Source organism: Barbus barbus (assembly GCF_936440315.1).
Source record: "Barbus barbus genome assembly, chromosome: 32".
NCBI classification, from domain to species: domain Eukaryota; kingdom Metazoa; phylum Chordata; class Actinopteri; order Cypriniformes; family Cyprinidae; genus Barbus; species Barbus barbus.
Window position 1 is genome coordinate 9501823 of NC_136760.1, and position 16849 is coordinate 9518671.

General features: G+C 39.0%; 1 protein-coding gene across 2 annotated transcripts in view; it reads right to left on the reverse strand.

Annotated features, from left to right (window-relative positions):
* med1 (mediator complex subunit 1) overlaps window positions 1-16849 on the reverse strand; it is a 174010-nt gene that overhangs the window by 40351 nt on the left and 116810 nt on the right. For both annotated transcript variants that reach the window (XM_079389357.1, XM_079389358.1), the window contains exons 12-13: window positions 1984-2108; window positions 201-402 (exon numbers count right to left, since the gene is read on the reverse strand). In XM_079389357.1, the coding sequence (XP_079245483.1) occupies window positions 201-402; window positions 1984-2108 (327 nt within the window). The remainder of the gene's footprint in view (window positions 1-200; window positions 403-1983; window positions 2109-16849) is intronic.

Here is a 16849-nt window from a genome sequence, read left to right on the forward strand (position 1 = left end):
GGCCATGGAATAATATTAAATAAATAATTGTCAGAATAATTAATTTCTTATGCAACCATATTTTGCAATGCAATCATATTTTCCTCTTTAGGTAGTGCATTTTCAGTAAATCTGAATATTTCATCAAGTACTCCCAAAAGCATGTTTACTAATCTACCAACTCCTAAGGACATAATTATTATGAAAGACAACACACCCACCTTCCTTAATGTAAGTTTTTTTGACGCAGCTACCAATCAGCGTGTTGTAAGCAGCTTGGTGTCTTATAATGTCGAGAAGAGCAGGCACCTGAGCAGGATGTCTGAAAGGAATCTTGGAAACATAAGCTCCTTGAAGAGACCTCCCATCCTGCACTGGAGCATCACCATTTAAGAAATAACAATGCTGCTGTCCTGGTAAAGACTAATCAGACAGAAAGGCAATGCATTCAGAGAATCAGATGGACATAGTTATATTGATATGCTGTTTTAATAGACTGTGGTTTATTATTTATACAATAAAAGGAATCATTTTCTGTACAGAATATATGGGTAGTTGACAAATGCATATGAACATGAACTCATTTGCTCACCAGTTTTGGCTCACTACAACTTTAGTTTGACCGGGGGGCTGTTCCATAAACCAAGATTAGAGTATAAGCCAGGCTTATTTCGGTTAGTCAGGCTTATTTTTGGTAGATTCGGTTTCATAAATCAAACTTAAAAAAGTTCAAACTCAGTTACCCCGGCAACTTATGCTGGCAAACTAACCTGGTCCGGAGCAGGCTAACTGTCCGGCTAAGCTAAGCTCCTCTAAATCTGACCAATAGGAACGCATCCATATTACCACTGACTCTCTCACATACAGTCAGTTTAATTTATTATCGGTCCAAAAATAAAAGTATACAGAAAATACACCTTAAATGATCAAATAAATAAAAAATAGGCTACAACCAACTGTATTTAATGTATTGTGCCCAAAATGTAGGCGAATGACATTTTAACATAGTTGCTACTTGTGCATGCAGTTGATCAGCAGTTTCTAGCCATGCAGCCTTTCTCTCTGAATTTATGACAGCTGTACCTTTTATGGTTATTAGAACATTAAAACATTACAATCTAAAATGGCTCTTTAAAGCATTAAAGCATAAAAACACAATCAAAAGTTAAAATCACTGAATTAAAAATGTAAATTTATAATAGAAATCAGAGTACATTTTAACTGATAAGTGGAACACACATTTAACTCATTTGAGCTAGTGATTAACAGTTGCTGCTATCATAAAAATACACTTATATGTAGTAAAATTCTGTGTCACATTTAATGTCCAACAACAAATATTTTAGCAGAATGTATATTTTATTCAGAATTCTTGCGCTAGTATTCTATTCTGCTCTGTCTGTGTAGCGCGCATGCGCACCGCAGCGCTCGTTCTCTCGCATAAGCCCCGCCCACTCCTGACAGCTAAATGGATATATTTGCATGGCTTTCTGACATTTACAGATGTAAAAAATATACCTGTGACGTATCAGTTATGCACTGAGGAAAACACAATGTTTCAAATGCGTTAAACAGCACAAATATTCGCTGTTTGCTATGGTGGATCGATTTGATCCATGATCGACATTAAGGGCTGCTTCAGAGTAAGCGTGTACGTCACATTATCCTGACTCACTGAACCTGGATAGCATTAGTCAGATTGCGTGAACTTGAATGGTCGTTTATGGAACCGCTTTAGTCCCGATTGATTTGTTAGGTTATTTCAAGTCAGGTTTTGGACTTTAATCCCCGCTTTTCTTAGCGTCTTTTATGGAACAGCCCCCTGGTCAATATAGACACTATTTGAAAACTAAATAAATACTGTCTATCTACCTACCTATCTATCTATCTATCGAGAGACAGAGAAAAATAGATGAATCAACAAATAGTAACTTTAAAAACAAAAAAATTTGAATGTTGTCTAATATCATCTAATAAAATGTTGTCTAAATGTCTAATACTCACTGCATAAAAACGCATTGATTTGGCCAAAGCAAGAGGACTGGCCTGTCCCTCCTCGTGCAGTTGGCTCTTAATGATGAGATCATATAGTGGGAACAAGGTGGGCGCTGTCTCAAAAACAGGGATACCTAAAAAAATAAATAGAGAGGTAGAACTAAATTAATGTGGTCTTATATAAACACAAGCAAAGCTTACATTATTAGCTTACACTTAAATAGAAATTTCTGATATACATAATGATTTTCATCTTGTCATTTAGACCAATGGTTCTCAATTAAGAGAGACATACAAAATGTGCAGAGCAGTGGAACAGGAGTGGAACTGAGAACAACTGATTTTGACAAATTAATGGGACAGTTCACCCAAAAATTAAAATTCTGAAAAGGTTCGTACACATTTGTACCAATAAATGTTTATGACGTTTCCATGACTTTTGAGACAAAACCTAACCTATTCATGACCTATAATGTTCTATTATTTTACAACAATAATAAAAGAAAATCTGTTCAAATTTATCATAGCATATATATGACAATTAATGTGACTTGTATGGAAGAATATTCAGGACTTTTTTCAAAAGAAATTGCAAATTGTATTTTCAATTGCGTTTTCCACATGGATGCATAAATTGTGACAATCCAAATGCAATTGCAAATCTTGCATTACAGTTTGCATTTTCACTTTCGCGTACACACAGTGACTGCCACATTTCAAATGAAAAAGCAAAGTCCATTTGCAACTGTATTTGCCATATTTTATGAGTCATGAGCCTGTCATTTAAATAGCAATATTGATTACCTCATTTGCTTTTTCACTTTCCGATGTCTACACAGAAAGCTGTCAATCAATGTGAGGGGCAGGACTATACTATGGGGCGTGTTAGTATTGAGAGGTGACGTCACTCACAGACGACTGTGCCGAATGCTTTGATCAATGGAGGTAAAGCCTCCGCTAAAGGTAGCTGCCAATCAGTTCATGCCTGTGTGAACGAACAGACAACCTTCTTGGCACAATACAATACAGTTTTTTTTTTTTTTTTTTAACCTCAAATGCAGTGATTATCTCCTAACAGCGGGATAACGATAACGGTACGCACAATAGGTCAATATTCACTATTACCGAACCATTTTTTTCACCAGTCTCACCATCTCTCAATGTTTCTCTCTCTCCGACTGATGTGAGTAAACAGACAGTGCAATTCTACACTTATTACAGTACATTTTATTCCTTTCTTCTTATCTGTAATAGCGCACGTCACACCTACCTCAAGTTTTTTTTTTACTGTTTGCACTCCGACTAATAAACGCAAGCAAACAGAACAGTTTCAATCTATATTTATTTACCCATTTTCCACGCTACTTTATATTTTAACAGTTTTAAAAGTCCATTATGGGGCACGCGTCCCATGGCACCAAAGTGTCACGCAAGTCTCAAGATCTCTCACTGTGCACAGCCACTGGACACTGTGATTGCTGCACATGAATTGTAATATTAATTCACCTTGGCTGTGGCATTTTCTGTGACAGCTGCACCTAGATCCGATTGGTGTAAAGTAAAGTCTCATCTAGGGCAGGCAGAGAAGGAATAGCAGCATTTTCTGTTTTGTCATGTGTATCAATTGGAGTGAAAACAGACATACCTTGAGGCAGGTGCTCTATTATAAGATAGGAATAAGATATTCAGTTCAATTCAATTCAAGTTTATTTGTATAGCGCTTTTCACGATATAAATCGTTGCAAAGCAGCTTTACAGAAAATTAAAGATTCTACAATATATTAGTAGTAGATTATCAGTGGTGGCTATGTCAAGTTGATGTACATATGGCAGAAATGTACGGTAAAAATCAGTTAATGACAATCAAACAGATAATGAACATGATTAACTTTATTAATGTTCATTAATAGATTATGTGATGCAATCAAACTTGTAGCAAAATTTGTAGTTCTGTATGTTGTTTCAGGGTTGGCATCATCTGAGGTCCTCTGAGGGGTTGGCATCATCTCTTCTCAGGTGTTCTGGATCCAGACTGAAGTTTCTATAATTCCTAGTTCCCACGGGATGTGGCAGAAACCGAGAAACAAATAGAGACAAAATTAGCGCAGCTGCGATTCCAAGCAAGCAAAAATTATTTGTTCAACCCAAACTAAAGAATAATAATGTGCATTTGATGAGATACACAGTGGGGAAAAAAATTTATTTGACACCCTGTTGATTTTGTATGTTTGCCCACTGACAAAGAAATTATAAATCTATAATTTTATAGGTTTATTTGAACAGTGAGAGACAGAATAATAACAAAAAAATCCAGAAAAACGCATTTCAAAAAAGTTATAAATTGATTTGCATTTTAATGAGTCAAATAAGTGTTTGATCCCCTATCAATCAGCAAGATTTCTGGCTCCCAGGTGTCTTTTATACAAGTAAGGAGCTGAGATTAATCTCAGTTTGTTACCTGTATAAAAGACAACCTGTCCACAGAAGAAATCAATCAGATTCCAAACTCTCCACCATGGCAAATACCAAAGAGCTGTCCAATAATGTCAGGGACAAGATTGTAGACCTACACAAGGCTGGAATGGGCTACAAGACCATCGCCAAGCAACTTGGTGAGAAGGTGACAACAGCTGATGCGATTATTCGCAAATGGAAGAAACCCAAAATAACTGTCAATCTCCCTCAGACTGGGGATCCATGCAAGATCTCACCTCATGGAGTTTCAATGATCATGAGAACGGAGAGGAATCAACCCAGAACTACACGGGAGGATCTTGTCAACGATCTCAAGGCAGCTGGGACCATAGTCATCAAGAAAACAATTGGTAACACACTAGGCAGTGAAGGACTGAAATCTTGCAGCGCCCCCAAGGTCCCACTGCTCAAGAAAGCACATGTACAGGCCCATCTGAAGTTTGCCAATGATTCAGAGGAGAACTGAGTGAAAGTGATGTGGTCAGATGAGAACAAAATTGAGCTTTTTGGCATCAACTCAACTCGCCGTGTCAAACATGGAGGTGGAAACATTATGCTTTGGGGGTGTTTTTCTGCTAAGGGGACAGGACAACTGCACCGCATCAAAGGAACAATGGACAGGGCCATGTACCATCAGGGCCAGGGCATCGAAGCCAACCAGGGCATTGAAAATGTGTCGTGGATGGGTATTCCAGCATGACAATGACCCAAAACACACGCCCAAGGGAACAAAGGAGTGGCTCAAGAAGAAGCACATTAAGGTCTAGCCAGTCTCCAGACCTTAATCCCATAGAAAATTTTTACAAAATCCCTTCTGAGATGTGTGCAAACCTGGTGGCCAACTACAAGAAACGTCTGACCTCTGTGATCGCCAACAAGGCTTTTACCACCAAGTACTAAGTCATGTTTTGCGAAGGGGTCAAATACTTATTTGGCTCATTAAAATGCAAATCAATTTATAACTTTTCTGAACTGCATTTTTCTGGATTTTTTGTTATTCTGTCTCTCACTGTTCAAATAAATTTACCATTAAAATTATAGACTGATCATTTCTTTGTCAGTGGGTAAACGTACAAAATCAGCAGGGGATTAAATTTTTTTCCCCCACTGTAAATGCAGTACAAGATTATGAGATGCACTATGCGAATGCTTGGCTAAAGAGATTGGTCTTTAATCTAGATTTAAACAGAGTGTGTCTGGACCCCGAACGTTATCAGGAAGGCTATTCCAGAGTTTGGGAGCCAAGTGAGAAAAAGCTCTACCTCATTAAGTGGACTTTGCTATGGTACTAGGTACTACCCAAAGTCCAGTGTTTTGTGATCTTAGGGAGCGTGATGGATTGTAGCGTGATAGAAGACTAGCTAGGTATATAGGAGCTGAACCATTAAGGGCCTTATAGGTAAGTAGTAATATTTTGTAACTGATATGGAACTTAATAGGTAGCCAGTGCAGAGACTGTAAAATTGGAGTAATAAGATCATATTTCTTTGACCTGGTAAGGACTCTAGCCGCTGCATTTTCGACTACGTGTAGCTTGTTTACTGACGATGCAGGACAACCACCTAGCAGTGCATTACAATAGTCCAGTTTAGAGGTCATGAATGCATGAACTAGCTTTTATGCATCAGAAACGGGTAACATGTTTTGTAGCTTGGCAATGTTTCTAAGATGGAAGAATGCTGTTTTTGTAACATGGGAAATATGATTTTCAAAAGACAAGTTGCTGTCTAATATAACATATATAACACAATATAATAATAATTTATGACTGCAGAGGAAGCTTAGATAATTTAGAAATCTGGTCTTGTTGATATATAGATGAGTATCATCAGCATAACAATGGAAACTAATCCCATATTTTGTAATAATATTACCAAGGGGCAACATGTATATTGAAAATAGCAGAGGACCAGATCCTTGTAGCACTCCATACTTTACTGGTGATAATTGAGATGACTCACCGTTTAAATAAAGTGGTAGCGATTGGACAGGTAGGATCTAAACCATCTTAAAGCCTGCCCTTGAATACCCGTATAGTTTTGTAATCGATCTATGAGTATGTCATGATCTATAGTGTCGAACGCAGCACTAAGATCAAGTAAAACTAGCAATGAGATGCAGTCTTGGTCTGACGCAAGAAGTCATTTGTAATCTTAACAAGTGCAGATTCTGTGCTATGCTGGGGCCTGAAACCTGACCATAACTGTCAATCTCTGAAATTCTTCATAGATATAACTTTTTTTGCACTTTTTTGCAATGTTTTCTAAAATTTTAGACATAAACAGAAGATTTGAAATGGGTCTGTAATTTGCCTGTTCACTAGGATCTGGTTGTGGATTCTTAATAAGTATATTATTAATAAGAAATATTCTTAATAACCAGCAGCTTGAATGGTTTTGGGACATGACCTAAAGATAACGATGAGGTAATAATATTGAGAAGCGGTTCTTATGCTACAGGTAACAACTCTTTCAGTAATTTAGTGGGTACAGGAGCTAATCGACATGTTGTTGGATTAGATGCAGTAATAAATTTATCTCTTCCTGTCCTATAGTTGTAAAGCACTACTGTTTTTCTTTGGGTACGATGAATGAAGCTGAAGTGCTAGATATTGGTGAAAAATAGGTAAATATGTGTAGATTTGCACTGTTTGTTTGCTTATGTGCCTCAATCGGAGTGCAAACATTAAAACATTTTGAGGCAGCTGACACGCTCTCTATTACTACGTCAGTTCTAAGCGGCCATGCATTATTATTTTTTTCCTTCGTTTTCTCATGGACACGACTTAATTTTCTTGTGATCTCGACATAAAAGTTGTTTTCTCGTTATCAACTTATTTTTCTCGTGATCTCAACATAACAAATGTTGTTCTCTAAGTTACACAACTGCGGCAACAGGTATAGAACTATTGATGGGGAGTTACTGACATTTAATTAAACTTATAAATGTTAAATGCTTGAATAAATATGACCATTTTGTTTGAAATTGTATCTGTTATCATTACATTACTGCTGCACGACTCATCACAGTTTCTCATTTACAATGATCGCATTTGTAATATGCATCTTTCTTAATTTTAATCTTTATTGTTAATAAATGTATATTAATAATAAACGTGATTTGCATGTGTGTATAACTTAGTTCAGTGATGTTATACAGTGTTGTAGCCTAATCTTTCGTATTTTCTACATTTCTTTTTAGGAAACCATACACACACACACACACACACACACACACACTCACACACAAAACAGCATCCCAAGCTTGTAACGCACATGACATCAAATCCTATCCTACATGACTAATAAAAATCACAAATTATTATATTATATATAATTTTATTTTCAGACAAAGTGAGTGAAGTGAATTAAAAGTTGAAACCAAGATTTTTATTTTTTAGAATAGGCTCTTCTCCGCATTCTGAAGTTTTTAGACCATTTAAACATGTTAATTACACAAATAAAATGTTTAGCGTAGCCTAACTCTGGACGGAATCAGCAGTGTTTGATTAGCCTATATTTATTTTATTTACTCTAGACTTTATTTCTAAGTGAAGCAACATTGCTGATTGCACAAGATCAGGCACGTGCACACAGACATCAAAGGGGGCTTGAGCACCTGTCCTTTTTCTTCCTCGAGAGAAAGTGCCCTTTTTTTCTGGGGAGTTTTCTTTTTTTTTATATATATATATATATATATATATATATATATATATATATATATATATATATATATATATATATATATATGTGTGTATGTGTGTGTGTGTGTGTGTGTGTGTGTGTGTGTGTGTTTCTGTTTGCGCACAGCTTTCCTTGTCAAACAAAAAAAAAATCGAAATATAATGTCGGTGTGACAAGGATGCTGGAGGTTGGTTAGAATCCATAAGCGGGAGTTTATTAGAGGACAGGGCTTTAAACAGTGGTCGGTAAAACAGGCAGAAGGTCAAACCAGAGAAGCAGTTAGATTGTTCGTCAAACACAGGGGCAACATCAAAGACAATGGTGATAAGGCAGGCAAAAGGTCCAAACACAAACATCAGTTAAATCAGGCATCCGAACAAAGGGGCAGAGCACAATACCGTAAGTCAAGATATCAGGCAGGGTCGAAGACAGGTTATCAAACAGGAACAGTAGTAGGAACAAATGCTTGGTAAGGCAAAAAGACTGGCAATACTTCGCGACTAGCACGTGAACAGGTCTCAGAATTTATGAGTCAAACAGAAAGTGACAGCAGAGGGAGATGCCAGGTTCAGTACTCGGGTGAGGGCTCCCTCTGCTGGCTGGATGTTACAGTACCCCTTCCTCTAGGAGCGACTCCTGGAGCTCGACGTGGACGTCCCCGTGGTCATGGCGCTGGTCGATCGGGTCTAGTTCGATGAAACTCTTCGATGAGTGATGGATCCAGAATGTCCCGGGTGGCTACCCAGGATCTCTCCTCAGGTCCATAGCCCTCCCAGTCCACCAGATAATGGAGCTGACCCCCTCTTCGTCTCGAGTCCAGTAACTCATTCACCCTATATGCTGGGGTTCCATCAAAGTCCAGGGGTGGTGGTGGTTCTGGGGCTTCATGGCCAGGATCAGCTCCCGGATGGACAGGTTTGAGGAGGGACACATGGAAGGAGGGAGAGATCCGATAGTTAGCAGGAAGCTCCAATTGGTATGTTACATCATTGATTTGTCTCAGTATTTTGAAAGGGCCCACATACCTGGGACTGAGCTTCCTGCTTGGTAGCCGCAACTTGATGTCCTTTGTGGAGAGCCAGACCCGTTGTCCTGGTTGGTAGGGAGGGTGTGGGCGACGTCATCTGTTGGCCTGGAATTCCTGTATTCTCACGGCCCGCTGGAGACGAACACGAGCACTGTCCCACACCCTCTCATTACGCTGAATCCAGTCGTCCACTGCAGGAACCGAGGAGGGTTCACCAGACCATGGGAACAGAGGCGGTTGGAACCCCAGGACGCACTGGAAGGGGGTTAGACCTGTAGAGGAGTGGGTTAGAGAGTTTTGGGCGTATTCCGCCCATGGTAGGAACTCAGACCATCTGTGTTGTTCACGGCTGCAGTAACTTCGAAGATATCTTCCTATCTCCTGGTTGAGCCGTTCGACTTGGCCGTTGGCTTGTGGGTGATAGCCTGAAGTTAGACTGACGTTGATATCCAATTGATTGCAGAAGGCCCTCCAGACCTGAGACGTGAATTGGGCACCTCGATCACTGACTATGTCTTCTGGTAGACCATAGACCCTAAAGACGTGTTGGAAGAGGGTTTGAGGAAGGGTTCCATGGCAGGGGTAATTTAGGAAGTGGAATGAGATGGCAGGACTTCGAGAACCGGTCGATGATGACCAGGATAGTGGTGTTATTATTTGATAATAGTGGAAGGTCAGTGACAAAGTCAATAGACAGATGGGACCATGGCCGTTGAGGAATGGGTAAAGGTTTGAGCAAACCTGAAGGCAATTCTTTAGGTGTTTTTGACTGCGCACAGATCTGACATGATTTGACATAATGGGTGACGTCTCGAGCCATGTGAATCCACCAGAAACAGTTCTGTAAAAGTTGGAGGGTTCAAGAGATACCTGGATGACCGGAACAAAGAGAAGTATGAACCCATTGCATGATTCGTTATCTCGAAACTTGAGGTACATAATGTTTTCCTGGGGGTGTGTTTGTGGGTGAGGGATCTTGTCGTTGTGCTTCTCTTAGTTCTTCCATGATGTCCCAAGAGACTGGGGCTACAATGATCGAGCTGGATAGGTTGGGACCGGAGATTCATGGAGAGTAGTTCCTTATTTCCAACATCATAGTTACGCTCTGCGGGACTCAGTTTCCTGGAGAAGAAAGCACATGGATACAATTTGCTTGGTTGCCCTTGCCTCTCTACTGCACCTATGCCACAGTCTGAGGCATCCACTTCTAGGATGAATGGTTAGTTCGGATAAGGATGCTTCTGATGTCCAAACCAGTTTTGAGGATTTATTCTTGAGGAGTGAGGTGAGGGGGGAGGCCACCATGCTATAATTTCTAATAAACCTCCTGTAGAAATTGGCAAAGCCAAGGAATCTCTGCAGATCCTTGATGGTTCGTGGTTGTGGCCATTCCGTGACTGCCTGAACTTTGAGATCGTTCATCTTGACGCCCTGTGAACTGATGTGGTAACCCAGGAAGAAGGTTTGATTGACGTGGAATTCACACTTTTCAGCCTTGACATATAATTTATTCTCTAGAAGTCGGGAAAGGACTGTTCTGACATGGGAGATGTGTTCCTGTTCAGTTTTGGAAAAGATGAGGATATCATCGATGTAGGCGACCACAAAATTATTTAGAAGATCCTTGAAGATTTCATTGATGAAAGATTGGAATATTTCAGGAGAGTTGGCTAGCCCATGTGGCATTACCTGATATTCATAGTGCCCCCTGGTGGTGAAAAAGGCTGTTTTCCATTCATCCTCTTCTTTGATCCTGATGAGAGTATATGCACTTCGGAGATTGAGTTTGGTGTAGATCTTGGCCTCTCTGAGTTGTTCTAGTGCAGATGGTACTAATGGTAGGGGATAACAGAATTTAATGGTAGTTATTCAGTCCTCTATAATCAATACATGGTCTTAGACTACCATCTTTTTTTTCCACGAAGAAGAATCCTGCAGCTGCTGGGGAGGTTGATGGTCGAATAAAACCGGAGTTCAGAGCTTCATCCACATACACCTCAATGGCTTGAGTTATGTTTCTAGAAAGTGGATATATTTTACTCTTGGGGGGTTGTGTATTGAGCAGTAGGTCGATGGCACAGTCCCATGGTCTATGTGGGGGAAGTTGCGTGACTTTTACCTTGCTGAATACGTCAGAGATTTTGGTAGTAATGGGGGATATGAACGTTCTTGTGCGTTTCAGGACTTTCCACACTGGTTGAGAGACATGATTGAGGTTTTGCAGTGATACAACGATTCATACAGAAGGATGTCCAGCGTGTTAATTCACCTTGATGCTATGAGAGTTTGGGGTCGTGAGTAGAGAGCCATGGATATCCCAAAACAACTTTGTGTTTAGGAGAGTCGATGATGTAAAAGGTGATGGATTCTTTATGAAGAGTTCCAACCTGGAGTGTGAGAGTCTTGGTTTGGTGAGTGATGCCCTTGCCAATCTGTGCATTATTGATAGCCTTGACTTGATTTGGTGGGGTGCATGGTTGTGTTGGAATTTGATGCTTTGTGACAATGTCCTGGTGGATTAGATTCAGGGCAGCTCCCGAGTCGACCATCGCTGTGAGATCAAGAGACAAGGTATCAGATCTTAAGACAACAGGGAGTGTGAAAGTTTTGTTACTTAAAAGGGCAAGATGTTCAATATTTACCCGGGGAGTGCTTTGGAGCTTGTGGGGGCATCCTAAACATTGGTGACCTGACACACCGCAGTAAAAACACAGGCGTTGATATCGTTCTCTCTCACTCTCAGATAGTCGAGAAGTGTTTACTTGCATGGGTTCCTCAGAAGAAAACATCTCAACAGGGTTAGAAGAAAAAACGTTGGTCTGTCCTGTTGTGAATTTGATTCATTTGTTTCCTTTTCTTTTTATTATTTACTTTGCACTACATTTCCTACAATTCCTAGAAAATTATATTCAGAGTGAACTCCATATATAGTGCACTACATCACCCATGTTCCCTTGGTTAAGGTCTATAAATAGACCTCACTTCCTTCCTTTTGGCCCCTTTCTTGCATTGGTGAGGTGTGGTTGTTTGAATGTGCACCTAGCCATGTGCTTCGAGTCCTTTCCTTAGGACGCGTTACGTAAGTTTGTTTGTCAATTGTATAGTTTGAATTAGTTTATTTGAATTTAGATATTTAATCCTTATTTGGATTGAGTATAATATTGATGTATTAATGAGTTGTTTGTATGAGTTTGATTTGTTCTTTTTTTATATTGTTTGTAGTGACCTAAAAGCATCCTGTTTACCCTGTACATCCTGATCATGTCCTTCATGGTAGTCCTGTTCCACATGAATTTGTGAACTGCATGTCATGTCAGCTGTTAAGATTTGTGATTATTCACTTCAGTGGAATAAAAAGAGAGCAAAGGACTGGTGTTCCTTCCAGTGTTTTAATCAGACACGCCAACAAGTTTTTACACTTAATGAACATTGGATATCGTAACATCTTACATTCAACATGTCCACCCTTTCCACTTTTCTTCTTAGGAGTTTGTCTCATGAGGTTATCAATCCTGATGGCGAGCCTGACAAAATCGGAGAAGGACGATCCCTCACCCTTACATGCAAGTTCTGTCTGAAGATCGCAGTTAAGGCCTTTATTAAACAACTTTTAAGCGACATCATTCCATCCACTATGGGCAGCGAGCGTTTTAAATTCAATAGCAAATTCGCCAGCGGTGCGATTACCTTGTGTGAGGTTGATGAGCTGTGTCGAAACATCTCTTCCGCCATGAGGGTATTCAAACACTTCGCGGAGTTGCTGAATGAAGTACGTCACTGAAGTCCTCAGTCGGGAGTCCGAGTCCCAAATGGCTGCTGCCCAATCGATAGCTCTGCCCGTCAAAAGTGTCAGGATGAAAGCACACCTTTTCCCCTCTGATTAAAATCTCTCTCCTTGGTGATCCAGATAAACCTGCACTTGGCGAATAAAGCCCTTGCATTGTTCAGCGGTTCCGTCAAATTTATCAGGGAGTGCGAAGCTTACGGTCTTCGGTGTGGGTGGAGGGAGATCGAATGTAGTGCGTCAGATGTTCGTTGATGGACCGCTGTTGGGTGAGTTGTTCCTGAAATCCTTGGAGCATTTCTGTTTTATATGAGACTACTGCTTGTAGATTCGATACTTCCGCTGGATTCATAGTAGGCAAAGTATTCTGTGACAAGGTGTTTTAAATAACGTGTATAATAATATAACGTGTTTTTTAGCCCTGGAGTGCGAAATGTACCAGGAAATGTGTATTTTACCCTCCGGGACACTATTTTTACCGCGGGACACCCCTCGAAATGCAATTTACAGGTAATTATCCAAAAGTCAAATATAATTAATTTGTCTTGCTAACATCCATGACTCATTAGGTACCATATAATCAGTTAGCTAAAGTTTAGCTAAGGCAATATAGACTATCATGGGCATATATATTACATTTACATTTAGTCATTTAGCAGATGCTTTTATCCAAAGCGACTTACAAATGAGGACAGTGGAAGCAATCATAATCAACAAAAGAGCAATGATAAGTAAGTGCTATAGCAAGTCTCAGTTAGCTTAAGGCAGTACACTTTTTTTTTTTTTAAATTATATAATAAATAAAAAGAAAACCGATAGAAAAGAAAAAGAATAGAGCAAGCTAGTGTTAGAAGCCTTTTTTGCTTTTGTTAATTATATAATAAAAAAAAAAGAAAAAGAATACAAAAAGAATAGATAAGGTAGTGTTAGTTTTTTAAGAATAGAATTAGAATAGAGAGTGCTAGAGTTAGAGGGTCAAATAAAGATGGAAGAGATGTGTTTTTAACCGATTCTTGAAGACGGCTGCTCGGATTGAGTTGGGCAAGTCATTCCACCAGGAGGGAACATTTAATTTAAAAGTCAGTGAAAGTGTTTTGTGCTTCTTTGGGATGGCACAATAAAGCGACGTTGACTTGCAGAACGCAAGATTCTAGAGGGCACATAAGTCTGAAGTAATGAATTTAGGTAAAGGGGTGTAGAGCCAGTGGTGGTTTTGTAGGCAAACATTAACGCCTTGAATTTTATGCAAGCAGCTTTTGGTAGCCAGTGCAAATTGATGGTGTGACGTGCATTCTTTTTGGCTCATTAAAAAATAATCTTGCACATTATTATATTAGGCTTACAATAACACTAAAATAATTAAATCAATTTATTGTCTTGTGCAAAATAAACAAATAATTAGTGAAAATATGTCCCTCTCCTTTGTGCAGTCATTATTCTAAATATATACTTGAAACTAGTAGCATAGAAAATATGCACATTGTGGCTTAGTTAATAAAATTAGTGACTGCTAAAGAAGACCATGGTCTCTGTGTGAACTGATTATTTTGTAGACATTTATTGAAAAATGAAACATGAAACAATTGGAGTGTGAGGGAATTAAAATAAATAGGTAAGTCAGTCAGAGTTGTGTTAATATTTATAACGTTTTGTTTAGAAAAAAAATAAAACAAAAATGAGAAGTGCCCTTTTTTTTCCCACTTGAGCCCCTGCCCCTCAAAATGTCTGTGCACGTCCCTGCACAAGGTACAGTATAAGAGTGCACGGTCATCTGTCGATCATTTGTGCCTCAAAGGGGCACAGTAAAACGCTTAACGTTGCTTAATGCGAGAGAGAGAGTTTTTTTTTTTAAGACCAAACTCAGTAAACACATTAATAAATTATAATATGTAATGGATTTCTATGGGTAAAACGCTTAACACGTTAAATGTATTGCTTTCTTATTATGAGCTCATTTGCTTGTCCTGTACATAGAATGTTTTCCTATTAATGATGTGTTTTCGGAGTTTGTTCTTTTAAAAACACTCCCTTAATGCATTAAGCCACGCTAATGCCCAATTTATACTTCTGCATCGGACCTATGCCGTAGCCTCTATGCCATAAGCTGTGTGTCGGTTTTCATTTATACTTCTGCGTCGTCGTTCACGGGTATGTTGCTGATGTAACCTGCAGTACCACGGCAAAAGCCGAAGAAGAAGCGGCTCGTCGGAGAAGCATTATAGCTGTGACGGCAGCAAATAAATATCAAATCATTAAATCATTATTTAAAACTACAAAAAGGAGACAACAACGAAACAGGAGATGGCATTCTTTCAATCTCCACAAGTACCACGGCAGATCAACAGTGTTTGTCGTGGACAACTACTGATGTATAATGCCATGTACTATAATAAATAAGACACTTGTTCTTTGCTTTGTTTTATTTTAAATAATAAGTTGTAACATTAAACTATATTACAGTGCTCATAAACGCACACAAAACTCAAGTAAATACGGAGGCAGGTGTTCTAGCAGACCAATCAAAGCGCTTGCAGTCCGTGTAGAATTGATGCGCTGTTAGATTTTTGGAGAGGTGCACGTCAGGTATGGCGTAGACTACGACGTAGGTTCGACGCAGAAGTACAAATTGGGCTTTAGTGTTGTCCATACGGTATGCTATTCTATGGGAGGAAAATGCTTAACGTGGAATTAAACGCACTGCATTCTTATTATGGGCTCATCTTCTTGTCTGTACATAGTATGAATAACTAATAATGTGTATATTGAGTTTGGCCTTTTAAAAACACTCAAGCATTTTAGAATGTGCCTTTCAAGGTTGCGTTTGTTACTATAGCAACAGTAGACACTGGATTGTGTTTTAAAAATCAAACAATCATCGTTCAAAGAACCACTTTTGTTATGTCGAGATTACGAGAAAGATAAAAGTGCATGGCCGCTTAGAAATTCCGTACAGATTAAAAGAAAGGAATAAAATGTACTGTAATAAGTGTAGAATTGCACTGTCGGTTTACTCATCAATTGGAGTGAGAGAAACCATGAGAGATGTTGAGACAGGTGAAAAGCGTTTGGGTGATAGTGATTATTGACCTGTTGTGGGTACCGTTGTTGCTCCCGTGTTAGCAGGGGATAATCGCATTTGGGGTAAAAAAACAAAACAAACATATTTATGTATTGTGCCAAGAAGGTTGTCTGTTTGTTCACACAGGCACGAACTGATTGGCAGCTACCTTTAGCAGAGTCTTTACCGAATACCTCCATTGTTCAAAGCATTTTGCACGGTCATCTGTGAGTGACGTAACCTCCCAATAAAGCATGCCCATAGTACAGTCCTGCCCCTCATATTGATTGACATCTTTCCATGTAGACATCAGAAATTCAAATGCAAAAGGAATTGCGATTCCATTTGAGTTTTGGCAGGTTACATGCACGATGCAGAGAGAGTGAAAAAGCAAATGTGGTAATTAATATTACTATTTAAATATGACAGACTCATAAATCGTAAGACATGGGCAATTGCAAATGGTTGCAAATGGACTTTGCTTTTTCATTTGAAATGTGGCAGTCATTGTGCATTCATGAAAATGAAAATGTAAACTGTAATGCAAGATTTGCAATTGCATTTAGATTGTCACAATTTATGCATCCACATATGGAAAATGCAACTGAAAATACAATTTGCAATTCCTTTTGAATATTGCCCTGAATATTCCTCCATAGACTTGTTTGCTTTCTATTTGCTTTAATAATTAGAACAAGCTGCAACTGCCATGACGTTACTCCACCCAGAAAACATTATCACAGCACTGAATATTTTAATTTATTTAACCAATATTATCAGTTCAACTCAGGACCTGAATTTCATCCTGTGAAAAACCCACAGAAAAACACGAGATAGTCTGTTCATTT